The sequence below is a fragment of the Lonchura striata genome, chromosome 1 (assembly GCF_046129695.1).
Source record: "Lonchura striata isolate bLonStr1 chromosome 1, bLonStr1.mat, whole genome shotgun sequence".
Taxonomy (NCBI): domain Eukaryota; kingdom Metazoa; phylum Chordata; class Aves; order Passeriformes; family Estrildidae; genus Lonchura; species Lonchura striata.
Window position 1 is genome coordinate 128,828,826 of NC_134603.1, and position 22,350 is coordinate 128,851,175.

General features: G+C 34.9%; 1 protein-coding gene and 1 long non-coding RNA gene across 9 annotated transcripts in view; one reads left to right on the forward strand and one right to left on the reverse strand.

The window, feature by feature from the left end:
- LOC144247308 (uncharacterized) overlaps positions 1–22,350 on the reverse strand; it is a 297,702-nt gene that overhangs the window by 63,227 nt on the left and 212,125 nt on the right. The gene's annotated exons all lie outside the window — the stretch shown is intronic.
- The window catches only part of ETV1 (ETS variant transcription factor 1), a 67,282-nt gene that overhangs the window by 1,792 nt on the left and 43,140 nt on the right, over positions 1–22,350 (forward strand). For 4 of the 8 annotated variants that reach the window (XM_077787705.1, XM_077787719.1, XM_077787700.1 and 1 more), the window contains exons 3-5: positions 271–358; positions 2,082–2,129; positions 11,930–11,983. In XM_077787705.1, the coding sequence (XP_077643831.1) occupies positions 271–358; positions 2,082–2,129; positions 11,930–11,983 (190 nt within the window). Of the gene's footprint in view, positions 1–270; positions 359–2,081; positions 2,130–2,179; positions 2,649–11,929; positions 11,984–15,035; positions 16,034–16,053; positions 17,507–22,350 lie in introns of those variants that run through there. The other 4 variants (XM_077787728.1, XM_077787734.1, XM_077787741.1 and 1 more) reach the window with 4 other exon arrangements.

The following is a 22,350-nucleotide window of genomic DNA, read 5'->3' on the forward strand; positions in this document are numbered from 1 at the left end:
GCATGAGCACATTATATATGTATTGTACAAATAGATGTCTACATAGATAGAAATGTGTTGCATTTAGACATAGGAATCTTTTGGGGGATATTAGGTGCTCAGCAATATCTTTTGTTAAAAATTGAAGGCTTGCAAGAAGTCCCTGTTTGAAAATGTAAAGAATTTATGCCAACTTTGCATATTACTGAATAAATAAAAACAAGCCCAAAACAAACCCAACTGAATCTCAAACCTCAGATTTCTAAAGTAACTGATCTTTCCTGTTTATAGAATCCGCGTGGGAGAAACTGTAATGAGAGACCGACAAATGTCAGGAAAAGAAAATTCATTAACAGAGACCTGGCTCATGATTCAGAAGGTGAGGGCTTGTTGTTCCACCCCCCCTTCTCCTTTTCTTACTAATGCAGAGAAGCTTTTTGAGAGCTATTTATTTATTTATTTTGGAGATAAATACATCTAGATCAATCTGAATAAATAAGACAAGAAAACTACATTTACTAATGCAAAACCAACTGGCAAAGGCAATAAATTTATAAATTTGAAAGTCTTTCCTTGACTTACCCTGTTGCATTTTGTGCACATTTGGCACACGGATGTCATGCACTGAGGCCAAGCTTTTACGGCATCTGACACAAGTCATGACACCTGGTTTTTCACCATCAGGCCTCTTCATATTAAGGGCATTCTTCATCCCTCCCATCTTTTAACGTCCTATTCCCTGGTATGTCTTCACTAGTGGTAGCAGGAGAATGTGGGTGTGGAGATCTGATTTTCAACAGCTTTACTGTATAGTCAGGGTTCTGGTGCTTGCTGGCCTGTTTTTCTTGTTGTATAACATTAACAGGGTTAAAAATCCAGGGAATTTCAATTAAGGGTGCCTAGAGTGGAGAAAGTTTTGGAGGCCCAAAGGTTTGTAATTTAGTTCCATCAGTAGCTGCTCAGGACTGTAGCTTGAGAACTGTAGGCTGGTAATAGCTGTTAACACTTCTTTGGGTTACAAGGTCTGTATTATGCTACGCCTAGAGCCCTGAATGTACGTAAGACATACAAGAAGATATGTAGAGGCCTATAACTTACCCCTGTGTAAATCTTACCAGAGTAAGAACACACTGACACACTTTTTAAAATCCATATTTGCCTGTAAAATTGGATTAAAAAAAAAGCAACTTCTGATTTTCAGTTAAATAATTTCCCAATGTGCATGTGGGGTATCAGTCCACCGGATAAATGAATAGCCTCTGTCATTTAAGTATATGTAAATAGTTATCTGTCAGTATTCATAAAAGAGGAAGTCTCTCTCAAAATACAGTAAATTAAAAATAAACCATTTGTTAGTTCAAATATCCTACTTAGTCTTAACAAACAGAATTTTCGTAACTGAGTTTCTGGGGCTTGCAAGTAAGCCGAATGCTGCTCTGGTTTGCACCATTATAGGTAACTGATTTCAGTGCATTGCAAAAGATAAGCTGCTGCAAAATTCAGTCCATGAAGAAGGTGGTTTTAGTTTTAAAGAAGCTACAGTGAGTACAGCATAGAGGAAATAGTGGTGATTCTCATGTCAAAACAAAGTAAAACATTAGGGGAAGTACAAAAGATTTCACATTTCCCTTTGCTATGCAGCATCTCAGGTCATGGCTTCAGAATTTTTGTATGATAGTTGTGACCCTACTATTAAAAATACTCAGTTGTTGCTTAGGCAGAACTGTGGAAGTCAAGCAAGCTTTATCTGGGGCAGATATTACAGGAGGAGGCCTGAATTGTATAAGAAGAAATTGTTCACCTGTAAGAAACATTATGATTTTTAACTCTTCTATGTGTTGCTGAATGAGCCTTTTATTACTACAGAGCTCTGTTAAGATTCTGGTTATTATTTCAAGAGCTGAAAATACAGTAAGTGCTTGGGTTTTTATTAATAGGTGTAGAAAAATCAGTAACTGATGCCTCATAATGCCTGCTTTTTCTGTACACTTGACTGCCAAAACAGAATTAATGTATATTGCTCTTAAGGAAAAATATGTTTTTGAACCTGTTTTAATCTTTTGAAGAGATTAAGTTTTATCCATGTCTTTATCTTTTTGCAGAACTCTTTCAAGATCTGAGCCAATTACAGGAGACATGGCTTGCAGAAGGTAAGGGAAAAAACTGCTTGTAAAAAGAGGAAAAACAGCTCTGGAGGGGAAAGAAAAAAAGTCCTGAACTTGCTGTCTTAATGTTCAGCCCAATTAATTGAGCTCTAAAAGAGCCACCTCATGTGTCATGCATACATTAGAGCCTCTGATGAGTTTGTCTTTGGGGACTCTGGGGCTGCTCTACCCAGTGTCATCACAAATTACCAGGAGAAATTGCTTCCAGCTCACAATCACATCTGCTTTTGGCAAGAACTAATGCACCAAGACTTCAAGTTCTAAGCCTCTGTTCAGATTTTAATTGCAATTGATCAGGTTTATATTATTGTACCTCGAGAGACTACATACAGCCAGAACTGGGCTTGCTGTTTCCTTTTCAGCAGCACATATAATTATTTGGTGTTCTGGTGGAGTACTTTTCTGATGGCAGAAATTAGTTTCTCTGGGTTCATCGGGACGGGATGCTTCAAGATTTAAGTGCAAGTGTCTTCTTTCCACCTTGTTCACAACACAGAACATTAGGTGTGTATGAAATACTTAACCAGTACTTTTTTTCTTTCTTTTCTTTTATTATTTTCTTTTTTTTTTTTTTTTTTTTCAGAAACCTTTAAATATTTTGCATGTTATTTTTGTCTTTGTATTTGTAGTCATGAGATTCTGTACCGGGTGATTAGAAAACTACCATCAGTCTGTTTTACACATGCATGCTCTTTTCAGTATTTCAAACAGTGCAGAGCACATTCTAATGAAGAGACAAGGTTTAAGAATAATAATGTACAAATCTGAATTTCGAGTAGTTGTTGAGATATTCATTTAACAGTAACAAAAATGAGCTGCTGCATTAGAACTTTAACAAGTTTCAAGGTACCTTTTTGCTTGTTCAACTTCATTTATTTTCAGCAACATTTTCTGATTTTTTTTTCTTTGATATTTGCAGTACAGTTTATTTATTTGAAGCATAATGATTTTTTGTGCATTATTTCTTCTTAATATTTCTGGTCAGTTTTTTATGTAAACTTCATCTGAAATAGACATAAATTTGATGCAAGTTAAAATAATCTCTCCAGATTCATCCTGTTTTAAATGAATGTGATTCTGATTTAAATTCATGTATGTTTAAGTTTTTTCCTGTACAGGACTACGCACAGCTGTTTATAGAAGAGATGTTCTGTGTTTGGTTTTTTGGGGGGTTTTTTTTGTTTGGTTTTTTTGTTGTTGTTGGGATTTTTTTTTTTTTGAGGTTTTTTTATTTGTTTGTTTTGATTTTGTTTTAAAGGAGGGGTGTTGGGGTGAAATGCTTGCTGTTTGTGTTTATAGAAGGGGAAATATTGCTGACTACTTGTTTATGTCCTGATTCTGTTTTAACAGCTTTTTGTGTGGTCTCTTTACCTATTAGTAAGTTGTGAGGTATTGTTTATTTTGAAGACATTTTTCCTGCTAGTATTAGTTTTAGTATGGGGTTATTCTGTGTATAATCAAAAACCCTTCCTGAAATTAATGGAACATAGGATATATTTTTCTGAACTAATACAATTCTTCCCTAATAATTGAAAACAGGCTGTCCTGATCTAAGATCATTTCTGTAGTATAGTGGTCAGCTGTAGCTGTCTCTCTGTGGTGATTTTCCTTGGGAGCTCTTTATATTGTATCATCTCATTCATGTTAGCAAATCAGAAACATGTTAAAATGCTACTCGAAAGATATTATATTTTAATTTAGAGGCTAACTTTCAGCTTGATTCACTGGCAGGGATGTTTTTGTTTCTGAAAAATGGTTAAATTTCTTTGATCTTAAGTTAGAAAAAATACAGGCAGATTCATAATGCATATGCAGATAATAATGGAAGTTTGAAAAATAATGCAGAATTTAAAATGAAAATTTGATAATTTCCATAGGTACATAAATTAATGTAATGGCAATTTTTAATCTGAAGGCACTGCTTATTTTAGACTAGAATCATTTGTCTGAGAGCCTTTTAACCTCTTTATCAGAGAGTATTTCACTGAATAAATTTAGATAGGTTTTGAGAGAGAAGTTGTCTAGTCCCATGTCAGCTAGGCTGAATAACCTTTATATAAAGGCAGATAAAATAGTCTGGGAAATATTTAAAAATTTTTAAAAATGATTTTTTTTTTTTTTTTAATCTAGCAGAAAGAAATAACTTAAATAACACTACTTGTCCAGAGTATATTGCAACTAAATATTACAGGTTTTACAGTGTTCTAGAAATACTTCAAGAAATCTCTGTTTTGGGTCATGTCATCATTTGAGCTGTTTCATGAAACAAACTTTGCACAGCTTTTCATAAGGCTAAACTAAAATTGAAATAAAAAGTTAAGATGACAACATCAAATATTGAGCTATTAGCTTGATCCCAAAGTTTTATGGAAAAAAAAAACCAAAACACCCATAACAACTTCTGTTAGTCTTTATAATATTGCTAGTGTTTGAGGACATTGTAGCTCTGCTCAAATGTCTATATGGATGAGCTTAGCCAGGAAACAGATTTTGAAATCAGACTTGTTTACCCATTGCTAGATGTGTCCATTTATGTTCTTCTGGACCTTCCTAGGCTAGAAGTCTGCCAATTTGGCAGCATCAGTACTGTTTACATATTTCTTTTCATAAGGCTCTGGAGCCAGGGAAATGACCATGAAATTTTAAAACATCTTGACCCTTTTTAAGAAAAGCAGTGGCAGCTGACCAGGTTTCTCCCACAAGTTCAGATCCTTACTGGGGAGTAACCAGGTCAAAAATCTACTTATTATTAGGAGAAGAAAGTGAGTTGCATTTTATGACACACAAAAATAATGCTTATGAATTGTTCTTTGTTTTGCTTTTCCTGAAGCTGTCCTTACTGCATCATATATTTTAGCTTAAAGATTTTTACAGTTAGTGTCACCTGTGACAAGTTGGTGGTAAACAAGTAAACAGAAAAGAAATGTATTCTCTTCCTCTTGAAAATGGTGGGAAGCTCACTTGTATTAAAAAATTAATCCAAATGTAAACAGTTTGTGTAACCTGTTTAATATTTTATTACTACATAATTAACAAGCTGAATACTACTTACAGAGAGCTCACAAATGTATTCCAGTAGCTGCATAGTAGATTTTTATGGAAATGAGTTTTACTTACTCTTTGTAGTGTTATATATGTAAGGAAGACTCTAAATTATTTCGATGTAAAACAACTCTAAGATTGCCCTATGTCAATTGTTATGCAAGACAGAAAATAGAGTGTAACACCTTTCTCATGCTAGAAATTCAAAATGGGAAGCCTTTAATAATTTTTTCAATGTTCAACCTTGAAATAGTAAAGTTGCCTATTGCTAATCAAGACAAATATTATTTGGATTTTATCTTTTATATTTAAATAACTCAGTGGCAACATTTTGACATGATAATACTATAAAATGGCTTTATTGATTCCTTATATTTGGAATCAGATCTGTTCTGTCAGGTAACAGTTGTTCGGTGACTTGAAAAAAGTGGTTAAAATATTAATCTAATGTTATCTTGTCATGGTAGCTCTACCTACTTGTTGTGGAACAAAATGAAGAGAGAACAAATTGGTAGCAAGTGAGTGTCTCCTTTCTATGGTGAAAGCATTTGGTTTTGGGAAATACTAGCTGAACGAAGATCTCAGATTTTTAAAAAATATCATTTAGATACTAATTTCTCCTACAGCTTGTTTAAGATACATAAAAGTCATCCCAAGCGAAGACAAATAATACGTTTATACACTAGATCTGCTTCTTGCAGCAATAGTTTATAAGATTCTCAGATGGCAATATACTAAAAACTAAAATATAACATTCTTTGTGTGATTTGAAAAGCATGCAAAAAGATTAAGTGAACAGGAAGGGTTTGAAATAACAGCTACAGGTAACGGGTTCGTAACTCTGCTAAATTGAGTGGATGGCTTTTTCAGGCTACTGGTATTCATAAGCCACTTCTTAGTATCTGAAAATAAGTAATTTCTCTCAAATAATTATTGGCCAACTTTGGAATGAACTTGAGGAAATAAGTTTTTTCCTTCTGTTCTCCTAATTTGACGGTCCCACCAGTGTTGCAGTGATGTCTAAGCAAGTGTTGACTTGTAGTTTTTTTCTTGAATGAGGTGTGAAAGGAAATAGTTTCTAGGTCTTGAAGGATTGCTTTTAATAAAAGAGAGTACGGGATCTTCAAATATTAGTCTAGTTAGAGTGGCTTTATTTAATCTGGCTAACTAGCTTTTTTCTGCCAAAAAGTTGTAAAATTCAGCCAGTGTAAGGCAGATGGTATGTAGCCACATTCAAGAACTATCCACGTTTTTATAGGAGCAGTAAGAGTCAAGAAATTGTAATTTAATACCTTCATGACTGAAATCTGCCTGACAGGAACAAACACTCTTAAAAGAAGTGAAAATACTTTCAGTTTTTAGTACAGAGAATATCTTATTTCTCTTTTTTTAAATTTTTTTTTTTGTGGACTCTAGTGATCGGATAGATTTGATTTTCTAATACTCATAGCTCATGATCATAAATATCTGCACAAAAAAAAAAGAACAGTGAGATTAGGCAAAAAGGAGGGAATGGGATGTTATTAAAATAAAAATCCAAAAGAAATAAACCCACCGAAAATCTACAAGTCTGAAAGTAGTAATAAATGTTTTTCTTGTTTGCTAGTAAAGTAAATTATATTACTCAAAATCATAATTTTCAAAAGCGGAGAGGGGTTTGCTAACCATGAGGCATGTAGCAAAATATTAAATGTGAGTACATTTTTGAAGCTAATATTTTTTCTCATTTTTAGTATAGCAGCAAATGAAGAGCAGATTCTACAAACCCATCTTCATACTTCTAGGGATTATTCACATAAGGAAGAATTTTGAGATCTGGAGCTAGTTTCGAAGTGCATTTAAGTTTATTAGTCAGAGCATCTCATGTTATGTAAAAAGGGTTTGGGGTTGTTTTGACAGCAAATCCAGTGCTTATGGGAAACAGTATTTTTTCCCATCTTGAAATTTATCACTGTTTTACCTTCCCAACGCTTCTTTGTTAGAAACATTTGTTCCTGTGGAAAAAGTACAGCCACCAACCAACACCCCCCCCACCCCAGCTCTTGTAGGAATACTTACAATTTTTCAGATACTCAGAACTGACAATGAATCAAAGAAAACTCAATAGATCCATTACTGTTGAGACCCAAAGTCTTATTTTAGCTGAGGCCAAAATACTACTGCTCATATAGAATTTCCTGTCAATTTCAACTTCTTTTGCCACTTTGAATAAATGATGGATATTTTAAAACTAATTGCTCTTAGCTCTAAAAGTGAAGCATGAGGTCAGAGCACACAGTACTGCAGGAAGTGTTCTGCTACCCAAAATAAAGTTTTAAGAGAAGCATTTTCAGCTTCTTGTTTTTCTGGACAGTTTCCAGTGTTGTTTTTTTTTTTTTTAAGCCGGAACACCTTTCTCTGGAGTGCAGCTGAGCTTTTGGAAGCAGTTTGTGAGTAGGAGAAGGAAGGGTTAAGTTTAAGCCCTTTATAGTTTGCTTAACTTTTCATTTATTAAATAATGTTCCTCAGCATGTCTGTGCTGCATCTTGAGACAAAGCAGTGAAATCACTGTGTTTATGCCTAAAGTTCAAGTTTACTTTGCTGTAGCTTTCTGGAAGGGTGTGACATGAAAAGCTTGTGGTTGGGGCCACATGGTTCATGCTGGACTGTGTTTTTGTGAATGGAGGCAGAACTCCAGTTCTGACTGCTTGTCTTGAGGAATTGCTTCGGAGATCAGCTGTCTCATTCACTGGCAGAAAGAATGACTCATACATCTTCTGCCTTGTTTGGCTCCAGGTCATTGTTACAGTGGATAGCGCTGGTTTTAATTAAATATTAACTCCTTTTGTCCTGGATGCTTGTTAATGGGGACTTTTTGTTTACTTGAAATGAAAGCAAGCTAACAGGCCCGAATTCTAAACTTTTTTTCCCTCCAAATGGATTTGCCTTTGCAAAATGAGCTGTCAGTTCAGCCTTTCAAAGAGTGTTTAAAGCTTTAAAAACTACAAACAAGTATTAAGTATTTTTGTGCTGTGAATGTTTGCATATCTCAGTAGGTAGTGAAACTATAAAACCTAAACTGATAACATTTTCAAGATTGTCATTTAAATTTCTGCATTCTTTCCAAATCCTCTTGAGACATTATAGCTATAGTCAGAAGGAAAAAAAAAACTTTTGGTAATATTCTAGGCTGAGTTGGATAGCTTATGCTGCAGATGTTGTCTGCTTCAGGAGTCTGAGACTTGATGGCTCTGCATGTGGAATGAACTCATGTAGCTGCTTCTGCTATAAGCAGTAAAAGCCACGTGGTTAATATCCGTCAAAACCTTTTATCTTTTGGAATATACTTGCCTTCTCAGACCCCCATAATTAAGTAGCTCAAGGAAATGTTCTCATTCAGATGGGTGATCATTTCAGATATCTTTTTTCAATTTCCCTCTGAATGGCAAAGTAAAAAAAAAAGTTTTGCTGATTTCTGCGTTGTGTCTTTTGTACGTTAATAGAAGCTTTTATGGTGGCCTTGCTAAGTTGCAGTATTGATGAATAAAAGAGGAAATGAATGGCCTATGTATATAGATATGTACATAGTTGTGACACTGCAAGTTACATTTTCCTTTCAGACATTCATGTTGAAGTGTTTTTACCTGCCTATTTAATTTGCTGCAAAATCTACTTGTAATTATCCAAAAGCCCTCCTCTGCTTGAGCGGTGGGATGATGGATCTCATGATACAGCATCTCACAGCAAGATGCTGCTGGAAGGAGTCTCTGTATGACAATGAGTGCTTGCATTTCAGCAGTATGATCATGTGCAAGTCTCAGTTTTGCTTGTTTAGGGATAGTATCAGATTAAGTGAAAGAAATAAGTACTCATTTCCACCAGTTAGAAGGTCCTTTTAATTTCTCCATATAAGCTGGTGGGCTCATTTCTAAGGTACTGATGCTACTAAATTTGCATGCCAGGTGGAAATGCATTTTCCTAGTTTGAATGTTTTGCATGCTGTTATTTGTTTTGTTTATATTTGGTAGGGTTTTAAACACTCATTTACTTGAGTTGTTCCTTTCTCTTCAGAGGCTTTTAAGACTATGTTAATATTGCATTGAAGGTAAATTTTGACAGCATAGTCTCAACCTGTTTCTAGCGTACCGATAAAATGATGCGCTTTGTCTCTATTAAATGCGCCTTCATAAATTTTGAGGATCCATGAATAAAATACATTATTCTTGTTTGCTCCATAAACAAGAGCAAATCAGGGGTAATGGAAGTAATGTAGTGGTTTTTATGACAGTTCAACCAGATGTATTTTATTTTTTTCATAGAGTACTCTGGCTTGGGGAAAAAAAAGAACCTCACTTACTGATAAATAGATAAATCTCTACAACAGATTTTTCTCTGGACTAATTCAAATTAAACTGATAAAACCAGAAGGAAGCACTGGTGAAGCTGTCCAGTGCACAGAGGACTCTGGAAAGTTATTTGAGATTTCTATCCCTGTTCTGCAACCACTAAATGTAGCCTCTTTATTTAAACAGAATGGGGTTTTGTTTTCTTTGAAGCTTTTAAAGATATCCCAGATTCACAAATTTATATATATCTCTACATAGACATGTATATATAAAATGCAGGTGCATCTTAAAAAAATTAATTCTGCTAGCCTCCTTGCTGCATTTGAAAATGATGGGTGATTAAATTGCTTTAACTCTGAATGTACTCAAAGATGCTTCAAAAACAAGTGGAAATATTAGAAATCTTAGGGACTGATTTTTAAGCAGAATACTTTTATTTCATAATCAGATTTTTCTGTGACAGTCAAATAATTGGCATTTTAGTAAGGAAAATGCCAAACAGTCACATGTAGTCAATTGCATGAAATGTCAGAAATTGCAGAGTATTAGTATTGGGGCTCATCCTGTCCCTGAGTTCATTCTTAGTAAAACTTCTGTGGTTTCTCTGGAAGAAAGAGAATTTGAATGCCTCAAAATACTGGGAATATTTGGATTGACAGTTTTTTATACAACTTCAAACTTTAAGGAGCCAATATGTCCTCAGAGGTACTGATTTATTCTAAAATGATGGGTTACTGTCAGGCTTGAGTTTGTTCTTTTATTTTAAATTAGAAACCTGAACAACAAAGCAACAGTAGCTATGCTTTTTTATTTTTTTTTTCAAAGTAAGGCTAATTACACTTAGTGTATTTATCTCACACTTCTTTTAAAATCTGTATTTGCACATTTCCAAGGTCATTTGTTTTTAAGGGGTATTTGCTGCAATTAAGATAGTAGGATCTTAATTTTATTTTAAAACCCAGAGCAAATAATTTTTCAGTATTATGAGCCTGATTCTGAACTCTTTACCCAGGAAAAAAACTTCTAGTTAAGTCATTAGAATTATTTCCTGAGTAAAGGAGTGGAAATCGGGTCCATGAAGAGCACTGTAATGCACATTCAAAATAATTATGACTAATTTAAATTAAATATATATTTTTAATTCAAAGAAATTATGTACAAACTAGTAGAAATTGCACATATATAATGGGGAATTTGCATTTTCTATACTAGAAAGTGTTCTGAAGGGCACAGAAGTTACATTTTATCCGTTAATGTATTTGAGAACATTTGATAGTCACAGTTTTGATAAATGATTATATAAACAGCATTTACCTTTCAAATCTTGTTGGGTAACCAGATCATGGCAGATGTTAACTTTTAATTAAGATCATATGAATTATTTGCTTGTCTTTGGACAAGAACTGTGGAAAAGTATTTTTAAATGAGAATTTCACGCAGCTTTGCTGTGGCGATTCCAGTTAGTGTGGATGTTGAGGAAAAGATGACAAAGTAAAGAGAAGATAGGCTGGATCTGTCTTGATGTACCAGAAGCAGTCATGCTCCGAGGACACTGCTTCTGTGGAATGTTCTGCAGTTATTTGAATGTGTTCATCTATAATAAACGTTTAGTGCTATTTCAGCTTAAATGGTTTAAATGAGTTTACCACACAGCTTGAGAGATGGATAATGTCTTAGATATACAATGAAAAGGAAATGTGGTACCAGAGGAGCAAAATTATCTATCAGCAGACCGTGAAATGATTGTATTTAATAGCTCAGGTTTGTGATGGTAGTTTCCTAAAAGCGAAGATGATCTTACAAAAGACAAATGGATGTTAATCGTGATTTTTGTTTTAAGTAAACCTTTTTTGATGTCTGAAATGCTGTCATTGAACCAGGAATTCTATGGTCTGGTAAAATAGGTTTTTTTGGATATTTAGAACAACAACAGAAAATCCCTTCTGTGTTGGCTGACTGCCACGAACAATTGGAATCACTTTTAAGTATCCCGAAGGTGTGGTAGTTTCAGGTTAAAGAAGCATTAATGGTAATCAGTGGGATTTGGTTTTATGTGGACTTTATGTGCAGATACTTTGAAAATAAGCACTAATGATTTTTACCAGTGGCTTGGTAGGTCCAGGTCCTGGTACAAGGGAGTGAGGCAGGGCCAGTGAGTCCCTGCATCCTCCCATTCCCATTGTTCTGTGCCAGAACTTCTCTGGACTCACTGTGCATCACACAGCTTCACCCCAGGGTTTATCTTGATATTAAAATGATGCGCTTGCCTGATTTTCATACTAAACAATGAAGAAACAAAAATCATAATTTTAAATTTGACTGTGCTTTAAATTAAGCACAAGAGTCTTTATTTATGCTTTAATGGCTTATTTTAATTCTTTGTTTTTGTTTGTTTTGTTTTTATTTTCCTTTCTTCAGCTCAGGTACCTGACAATGATGAGCAGTTTGTGCCAGACTATCAGGCTGAAAGTTGTAAGTATACTACAAATCATCACTTTCTTGAAATATACATATTTGTATATTTATATCTACATCTTTGTATTTGTTATTTATTTTGTCATATTGTGGTCATGTGATAGCTCCTTTTGCTGATCGGTGACATCAGCGTGATGAGTAGATAAAGCAAGTGGCATTTTGACATGCAGCCAAAAGAAATTCTTTGTGTTGAAGGTATAACCTTTAGCATGGGGGCCCTTCCCTGTCATTTCCACCCACAGCTCCAGGGAAGACTGGAAAAACTTACGTTGTGGAGGTGGAAGGAGTTTCTTTGTCTGTAGAGTGTGCAGAGGAGCTTTTTAGCCAGTACAGATCAGATATTATGGGACGTAGGATGCATCTCTGCTGAGCAGAGGGTGCTCAACACATTTTATGTATGAATAAATAAATAAGATTCTACATGTAATCAATCAAATACAGCCACAGCTGAAGCATTTTAAAGTTGTCTTAGCATGTGGCATTTTCTTGCTCAAATAATATTTTCCTTTGCATTAATCGGTGTAAACAGGAGTTATGTTAAGCTGGGTGCTTTGCATTGCTTTCTACTTACTTAACTAGAGTCTAAACTTATTTTTATCAGCCTATACTCCTCAAGTCTTGCCTTTACCCATTAAAATGCTTCTATTCTGTTAAATGCTGGCTCCATTTTGCTGTACCTGATGTTCTGCGGTATTGGATGATTGCAAGGGCATAGCATGAGAAACATCTGACAGTCACAGGCTTCTTGGAGCTTCTTTTTGTAGTTTTATTCTTCATGGCAAAGCTTCTCCCTGTCATCAGAGGTCTCTTCTAAACAGTGTCTGCTGGTTGTAGCAGAGTACATGGTAGCTTTTTCATTTTGCTAAATAACATAAATAGCTTATCCTACTGGAGTGAATTACGGCAGTTCACTAAACCAGATAGCTGTTAAACAAGGCATTCATATACTGAAATATTAAGATTATTTTAGAGAGATTAGGAAGAATTGCATTTAAATTGTCTTTAAACCAAAAAAAAAGTCACACTTACTGAATTTTCCTATAAATCCTTTAGATTATTTTTTCCAGTTACTAAGAAGCTGTTTTAAGAAGAATTCATTAAGACTATTCATAACAGCATTTTGTGAGGCAAAAAAAAGCCCATGCTTTTTTTTAATCCCGCGGAATTGTTGTTGTGCAGGATAGTATTCCTGCACAGCAACAATTTAAATTAGTTTTTCTCTCAAAGTTCCTGTACATATGCTAACCAACAATCATGGTCACTTTTAAATTTGAAAATTGCCTTTTATAACAGAGGTTTGTTTGTTTGTTTTTACCTCTGTCTTCAAAGACTTTTTTAAAATTACAATACAAAAGACAAAACAATCTATAAATGGAAAATCAGATATGTTGCTTGACATATAGATCGGCGTCCAAATACAGTCATTCATGCATATGCCTTTGTGTAAGAGTACAAAGTTCAACTGGGGCTTCTATTAACCCACAATTATCGTTACACAACAAGTCAATGATTCTTGGAAAATAATTTGTGGACTATGAAAAGCCCCATTGAAGCTGGCCACTGCTTTTGGTGATAAAGAAATTCTCCTAATATGGCTATTTTATTAATGCTGTTGTGTTTCAAAGTTCCTTAGCCACAGCTTACACAGTATTATCAAAGGAACATTTATTTCTTCATTTCAGTTGGTTTCTTTATCTTAAGTAAAGGTCAGGAGAGCTTCCTGGAGAGTTACTCTGGCAAAGGTTATGGAGTTTCAGACATATACTTGGATATAATGTATGTAGCTGTGGGCTCTGCAGAACAGGAACGGAGATCAACATAACCAAAGCCATGGGGAAATTACTGCTGCAGAAGTAGCACAATTGTGACTGTTTTCTCTAGATCCAAGCTTGCCTTCAAACTCCATTATAATGACTTGTTCTATATAGTCTATAACTGTGCAGTATTGAGCCCATTACTGGCAGCAGTGTGGCAAAAGCACTTGATTTCTGTTTTTTAATATCTACTTTATTTTATTTATTTTAATTTTTATTGTTATTTCTACATGGGAGAGAATAGACAAGGTGTCACAGATTTAGTGTTTAATACATTTAACTGAGACAAAAATGAAAAAGGACAGAAGTGTAAACCGATGAAGGGGGTCACAGCCACTTCAGTTTAAAGGCATCTAAACTAAACTGTGCTTCGCTACAGAAATTTCATTTATGGAGTTGGATATAGATAAGGGTGTGTATGTGATGTGCAAAGTGTGTAAAGAAAACTGAAGTGTTCCAGTGAAACAGTTAAAATCTGCTGTCCAGGTAGAAAAAAAATAATGACATTTTATTTATAGCTTAATTTCTTGAGAAAGGGGCTTTAAAGCCGAGACAGCTCTGTACTGTTAAATTGAAAGTTGTGATGTTAAATTTAAACCTTGAAAGGAGACTTAAGAAGCTTCAGTAACATTAGCAGTTCTGGAGCAGTGGGGTTAAAATTTTCTTGCCTAGAAACCACCAGCTTGGTGATTTGAAGAAATCAGCTTTTGAAGCAAGATGTGGAAGGTAGTGGAGGAGCTGATACTGCCAATATTATGTGCTGTGTCCTATCTCTGAGCAGGATTAAATGCCCCTTAAAGTGCTGTGGCTTTTGCATTTATTTTCTGTAATAATGATTTTAACTAGTGAAACTACACTGGTATTAGTAACTAGGGGAAACATTTAGTTTAGATTAGATATACAGTCCACTTTGTCCACTCACGGATTTAACTTCAAAGCTAGCTTGGGACCATGAATATTTCAATTATGACTTGCTATTAAACTTCAATCAGTTTTTGAAAAGCAAACATAATATGTGTATTTATAGTTAGGTGTGGGCTTTAGATATTATGAATGAGATCAACAGCTAGCATAACTTTGTGGTATTATTGACGTTACTGGAATTGCGCATATTTCTATTAGCTCAGGATCCAGCACTTCAAGTTTTAAGCTGTTTAAAAGTAAAATTTGTTTTGTTACTCCTTTACGAAAGTAAAGGAGTAACAAAACAAATTTTTCTTCTTTTATCTTCTGGAAAGAGGCCTTTCTTACTATAAGAATCTTGGTAATGTCTGCACTTTCAAACCTTACTTTTTTGTCATCAAAGCTCCATCTTCTCTTACCTTTTTATTAAATATTTTTTAATTTGGCATACCTATCCCAAGAAACCTTTGTGCAATTTTGTTTAGAGTAAGTGGAATTTAGACTAGATTACAGATAGCTTGTTTGGCTGAAATTTGAAAAACAAAAGACAGTTTGGTTTCTTGTACCTTTCTACTTTCTTTGAGCACTGAAATTCTGGAGTTCTAAGAGACAACAATGTGTATAAAAAAAAATTTTTTTTGTTTGAAATTATACTGGCAAAATATTGAATTGCATATTAAATAGTGTAATTTTCTTAGTTTTTCATTTGCCTTCTTGCAAGAAATAAAAATTCCACAGAAGAAGTGAGGAATCACTTCTGCAGGCTTTTACGCAAAACTTCGTTTCAGGCAGGTTGGTTTTGTCTCTTTTTGAATCTGCTTCTATAATGCAGTTCACTTGTTTGCTGAACATTCAAGTAACTTCCTAATGACTATTCTTTGACAGTAACATGAAAAGTTGTGTAAAGCAAAGATGTAAAAAATCTGTTACCTCTAAAAAGGTGAATGTTTTGGGGTGGTTCTTTTTAATCAACATTCTGTATGCGACACTTTTTCCTAATTCTTACCCAATTCATAAAACATAATTAAGCTGTTTTTCCCTCAGTGTGAAGTTAGTATTCACATTTGGAGAAGCGTGACCTGTGTTAACTTCCTCAGATAAGGTTTCCTATTGTTTCAAGCCCATTTTCATATACCGAGGAGGAGCCAGATCCTGAACTGGTTGTAATCAGTGGCAAGGCTTTCAGATACTGTAGAACAGCAAGGACTTTTCACTCCAGGAGCAAAAATGAATAAAGTGTTCAGTTTGCTCGAAGTCAATAGCTGTTGAGGTGAAGATTACTTGCTCCCATTGTTTGGATGGTTTCTGTGACAGACACAAGAGGAAGTAGGTAGGATTTGCTGATGTTTAAAAGATGTAGTTGGCAAAGAAAACTTGGTATTGTCAACAAAACACTGAATTGTAATGCGACCTTGGTACAGTTGGTTATAAATGGGGGTTACTCTGCACCAAACTAGATTGCCTGGTGTCTTAATAGTATAATCATGGGTTATTTTGTTTTAATAATATATATTTGCATGGGTTTACTTTTTCAGAGTTTTCTTTTTCTTTTTTTTTTCTTTTGCCTTGAAGTGTTAGTTACATATTTTAAATTAATGGTAAATTCTAGATTTTGGCTTTTATTTGCTGCAGAGTTTCTGTTAAAGAGGAATTGTCTTGTGCTTCACCTTCTTGATCAGTTTCCTTCCTTCTTGTTTATTTTGTTCCTGTGTTGTTTCCGAGATCATAGCAGCCTCACCTTACCTACCACTGCCAAGGGGTAAATGTTAGTGTTAGACCACATCTGTTGACAGCAAATTGAAGGGCTGACTGTAAAAATCCATGCTTTTCCATGTCTGATTAAACCTTAAGATAGAAAAAATCATTTTTTTAGTAGTGATTTTGTCACTGATCTTTCATGACCTTTATTCTTTCTCTTACCTCTTTTTTTTGTTCCTCCAGGTTTAGTAAAGGGGTGCTTTCAATGTAGATGCCAGGAATCTTAAATTATTCAGGGATGTGCTTTTTAGATGCTCTAGCTTCAATCTTTAAAAGCCTGTTAAAGAGAGATTCTTTATATAGGCTTCAGGTAGCTGTATTCTTCTGTCATTTTAACTAATGGTGTAGGATATTCCAAATGCAGTTTAAATGAGGAAAAGCTTTAATATTTATTTATATATTTGCAGCATACAAAAGAATGACTTTTTTGGTTTATTTTCTTTCTCTTTCTGTGATTTAAATTTCAAAAGTGAATTTCAGAATTAGAAGAGCATTTTCTGCTTGCTTTAGTATGACAAGAGCTGGTGAGAAATTGATAGAGGTTAATTGTGCCTTATTTTGACATATTTTTGAGAAGAAACCCCACACAATAAAAGTAGAAAACATCAGAATACTAGGAGTTCTGACAGGTCTACTGAAGTCAAAATGAGGTGTATTTACTGGAATTGGTTTTGGTTTTGATGCAGAATAGTTTAATTTTGCAGCTTCTAGAAAAGATTTTAGTGGACTAAAAAAAGTCATTTTTTTAATGTGATGATTCACTTCATAGGCAGCTGGTAGTCATGTCTTGGTAGTGCACAATGTTCTAGAAATTACAGTTGGTAGCATTTTGGTTGTCTGCGTGTGGCAAGTTGCACACACCAGCATCTTTTCAGGTTGTTTTTTTTTGAGATTTATATTTTTTATTCTGCCTTTATTTAGAGCCTGTGTGTCTGGCATAACCATTTCTTTGAATGCAGCTCTGCAAGTGTGGTGCTACAGCAGGCAGTCTGACAAATATCCTGCGAGGTGGTGCTACTTATTCCTGGTGCTGAGCTATTCCCTGGTAGGGCTTTCTGCTGCAGCTGTGTTTTGTTTCTTGCCACTTGTCTTGAAACTACTTCCTTCCATAGGTCAGATGTTGTCAAATACAGAGACACATGCTTACTTCTTTTAGTGCATGCCCGACTGTGATGGATTCTTTCTTAAGCGCTGTGCAAGTCTGGGCTCTGTGGTTTGTTCCTGCCTTTAGCTTTGCATGACCTTGGGCATGTTGCTTAACATCTTTGTTTCTGGTTTGAAGTAGGTACAGAAATGCATGTATCACTCTGCTGTGAGATACACAGCTTTCTTAATGATCACTTATCTGGAGATCTCAAAAGCATTTTACAAAGACGGTCCAGTGCAATTGCTGTTGTAAGAGCTGAAGAGGTCAGACTGAGGAGTCGATGCTGACCATCTTATCTCCCTTCATAGTTGCCTTAGATAGCCTTGCTTCTTTCATTGTATCCCTGAGTACTTGTTTCCTTTGTTTAAAGCCGGACTGAAACTCTTACCACCTGTTAACTTTCTTTTTTTCTTTTCCTTTTTTTTTTTCTTAATTCACATTCAAAAGAAATTAGGATTTGGTGTCTTTAAGAAAACTCATTTTGTGACTCATTGATGGGCATTAGCCTGTGCTAATAAGGGTTTTGTTTTTCTTCTTTTTCCTCTTAGATTTTTGGAAATATTTAAATCTGCCATATAGTTGTGACCATAATTGCAAAATTTGATTCTTGAAAAAGTTTTACCATCAGGGAGAGTGTCGACTGTAATGCCTTTAACTTGTGATCTTAATAGTAGAGAACTTGTGGGCTTGCTTTGATTTATAATAAGTAGTTTCTGTTCATTTGCTTATCTGCTTGTATTTTTATACTAAATTTCCAGCTTTGAAGGAGCAAAGATTTAAGATTCTCCTGGACTGCAGTAGTGGTAGCATCTCACAGATTATGTAAATACTGGTGGTGGCAGTAGCCCTGTGAAACAAATTAGAAGACCCCCATCAAGAACATTGCTTTTGATTTTTAAAACTTCTAAAGCAGAAGCTTTCTTTCAGAGTACCCAGCAGGCTGTGATGTGAATTTTATTGCTAATGGAGATACCTCTGGGCATCCACAGAGACAACAAACATCTCATGCAGTCTGGTTTAACTGCACAGGACCAATCTGAACCTGATGGTCTCCAGCAGTGTGGGGCATGGGGGAGCCCAGGCAGCTGGACATGGCTCTTCTTGGGGGCTTTGTGCCCCTGTCTGCCCACTTCCACCACCATGTGCCTGCTCAGCCAAGCTGAGTTAGTTTCCTTTCCTTAGAGCCCCATCATTGTTAGCTGCTTTATTGCAGATTAAAGGCTTGGGTTGCATGTCAAGGTTATCAGCTAATGAATAAACTTCAGTCATCCTGTCCTGTAATAAATCTGTCTCGTAGATCAAAGATGAAGCATGTAGACCTTTTTTTCTTTCAAATGGTAATTTCTTAAGGCTGTCAGGTCACTTCCTAACGTCTGTTTACATGAAAACAGAAACATTAAACATATTTTATTAAAATATTAAATTCTCAGTTTTGAAAAAACCTTCTATTTCCTCTCTGAGGAAGCCTCCCCTCCTTCCTTCTGTGGAGATATCCTTTGTGGAGATATAAGTGATCCTCACATTGTAACTTGTGGTCACGGCAGTATTTTCTTAACACTACCATTATTTCTGTTTTAAACCAGATAGTAGTTAATTTCATCAGGAGGATGTATATGTATTAGAACATTTTTTTTCTGTTTCAGTTGTATTAGAATGTGTATAAAACTTCTTTTAGCTGTATTTTCACACTGAAACCAAGCAAGGCAGACTGAAGGGTCTTTGTGATTCTATTTTGATACAAAACCCTTATTTTCCTGAAGCTCCTTTCCATGCAGAGTTTTGACAAAATGAGTTTTGTATTTCAAGAGCAGAGTAAATACTGATTTGAAAATCTATAAGCTCTGGAATGGTCTAAAATAAGGAGGCAGTCTACAAGCTGAGTTCATCCACTTCTGTATATCACATATGTTGCTTTATGTAAAATATATTTGCGGTCTGTATATTTTTTTTATCTTTGTATTTCTGCTTGCTGCCTCAGCAACTGGAGATAGAAATGAGGCTCTCCTACAGAGTGCTGTGAAGTTTTCAAGGGATATAGCAGTTAAAAAAAGGAGGAGAGAGTAAAACTCCTCAAAATGACAGTTAAGCACTGACAGGATTAAGACACATTTGTGTCATGTAGGACAGAGGTAGCCCTCTCTAAGCTTACAGGAAAAATAGCCCTTGTTTCAGGTTCTAAGTCCTTTTGTTTTGATCCTGTGCATTTCAGTACTAGGAAGTACTTACAGTGAAGCCATTTATAAGCTGATAAATATGCATAAATTATTATATTTATTAATTCTTTTGAAATTTAGAAGACATCAGTGTTTTTTTAGGAATGGTCTAAATCTAGTTTAAACTTGCAAATGAAAAACTGATTATTTTATCAAGGCATGTGCTTGTTTTTTCCCCGAGAAGGAGTCTTTTATTTTCCTTTTACTTATTCTTCATTCTCTCTGTCTTCAAGACATTACTCTTACCAGTTCCTGGATTCTAGTATGACCTTGCTGAGGTGAATGGAGAAGTGAACTGTCTTGGTAAAGGATATCTTTATTCTTACATATCTATTTCTTCTGTAAACTGAGGATTATGCATGTTAGAAAAGAGTGAATCATTATCAGCTTTATTTCTGGTTGTCTTTTTTCCTGTGGCTGTTTATGAACTTATTCAGCAAATGTGGTTGCCAGTAAGTTAATGTAGTGAAATATTTTCTACCAGTGACATTTACTGCCGAGTCCTGCAGTCACTGAATAGGAAGGTTACTGACTGGCCAGGTTTTTGTCTTTGAATTTATATATTATGAGTCATCATCAAGGACATTTGAAAAATTACATGTGCAAAAACAATTCCCAGTCTTGCTAATTTGATCCTCTTTGCTCAAAGGTTGTTTCCTTTCTGCTTAGAATGTATACCTAGAAAAGATAAACAGTTTAATTCTTTTTTTAATACTCTGTCTTCATGCTGTAACTGAATGCAATGTTTCCTTACAACAGTCTGTTAAAAAATTGCACATGACCAAAGCAATAAGAGAAATGGAGACAAGAAGAACGTTTTAAAGTGGCAGTATTCTGTAAAGACAAAAATTTTCAAGCATTTGGCATTAGAATTTGGGAGCTGGATAAATTCAAGTTTTTATAGTCATTGTATGTGTTTATATATATATGCATATACAGATACATGGAATACAATATGTAATTGTCAGTCCTATTGATTGCATGCACATATAAAATAATCATAAAACTTTAGCAATGTTTGGCTTCAGAAAACATCAGCAAGTGTATTGGTAATGTATGTTCAGCGAGTCTCATATACATTAGGAATGCTTTAAGTAGCAGCAGAAGCCTTTAATGTCTGTTCTGAGAACAAGCACCTGGTTGCAGGTGGTCAAGCTTCCACTGGCTCCAGAAAGAGCACTTTGCTAAGAGTCTTTGAAAATCAGCCTACTTAAATATAGTCTTGACTTCATGTTCCCAGACATAACCACTTCTGACAATACCTTCTTTGTTTCCCTGTTGAATCAGTGATAAAAATTGTGGGCTGAATTTTACTGTTGACTTATTTCAATGGCCCGCACCTTTTCCACTGGAGACAGCAGGTTTTGCAGTAGTTTTGGTAGTGAACTAAAGAATAAGATTTCAGCCTTGCTTGAATGATCTGTAAAAGCAAGCTGTTAGAGTTATTACTGATGAATGTTTACGAAAATTGGACATTGAAGCATGGAGGACACATGTATTTAGAGTGGTGACAGTCCCTTTCTCCACATGAAGTAAACAAACATCCCATTAGCTACCCTGAGTTAGTGTATACTTGTTTTATTAATGTATACTTATTGTTAAAGTCAAAATTGAATTGAAAATAATCTCAAAATGCAGTTTTGTTCTATTTTACTGTCTAGCATTGAGAGCTGCTAAAATAAAAACATATTGTAAATAATATTTTAAATTAGTTCTTTAATTCATGCTAGAGAGCACTCATTGTGGAGTCTATTTCATTATTTATTGTTTTTTCTCGCTTTTGCATGTACTTGAGTAGCTATCTGACAGGCATGATTATCCTTAAGGATAAACTTTTATTAGGATGCTCTTTGTTATGAGGATATTCCTGTTTTTATAGGGACACAAACTGACACATTGGTTATGGGTCTCTAAGGGTAGGCTCCTGAGGCTGAGCTACTTCAGACTAGAATCAACCTTCTGACACTGGTTATTTGGATTATGGCAGAACCAGCAATTAAATCCAGTTTCTTTCACATTTTGTCCAGCTGCAAGAACAAGATCGGTAGCCCTCTCATGTATAGATGGCTGTTAGCTCTTTGCATGAATACATCAGAAAAGAACAACAGAGATAATAATTATACTGATGTAACTTGAAACTTTTCCATAAGAGGGGAAATGAGGCAGAATTAGTTCCTGTTTATTTTCTGCTGTGGGCATTTTTTCTAAATATCAATGTGATGATACCTTTAAAACAATAAATAGAAAATACAAAATTGTTTATTTTAGAGTTTTTTGTTATGTTTGGGAAAAGTGCTTGTTATAGTTTCCAAAGTTTTGTTCCTAATTTTGTTTCTACAAAACCTATTTAAATTCAGACCTGAAATGTCAAACTGCAGAGTTACCTGAAGAGGAAAGTGTGTATGTGTAAAATGCTGGGATATTATTGGATACTTTAGTAATGGAAACTACGCAATGCTTAGCCATTACCTCTCAGAATTTAAATTAAATTTTGAAAATTGCTGCAAATGGAAATCCTGTCCTCAGAAA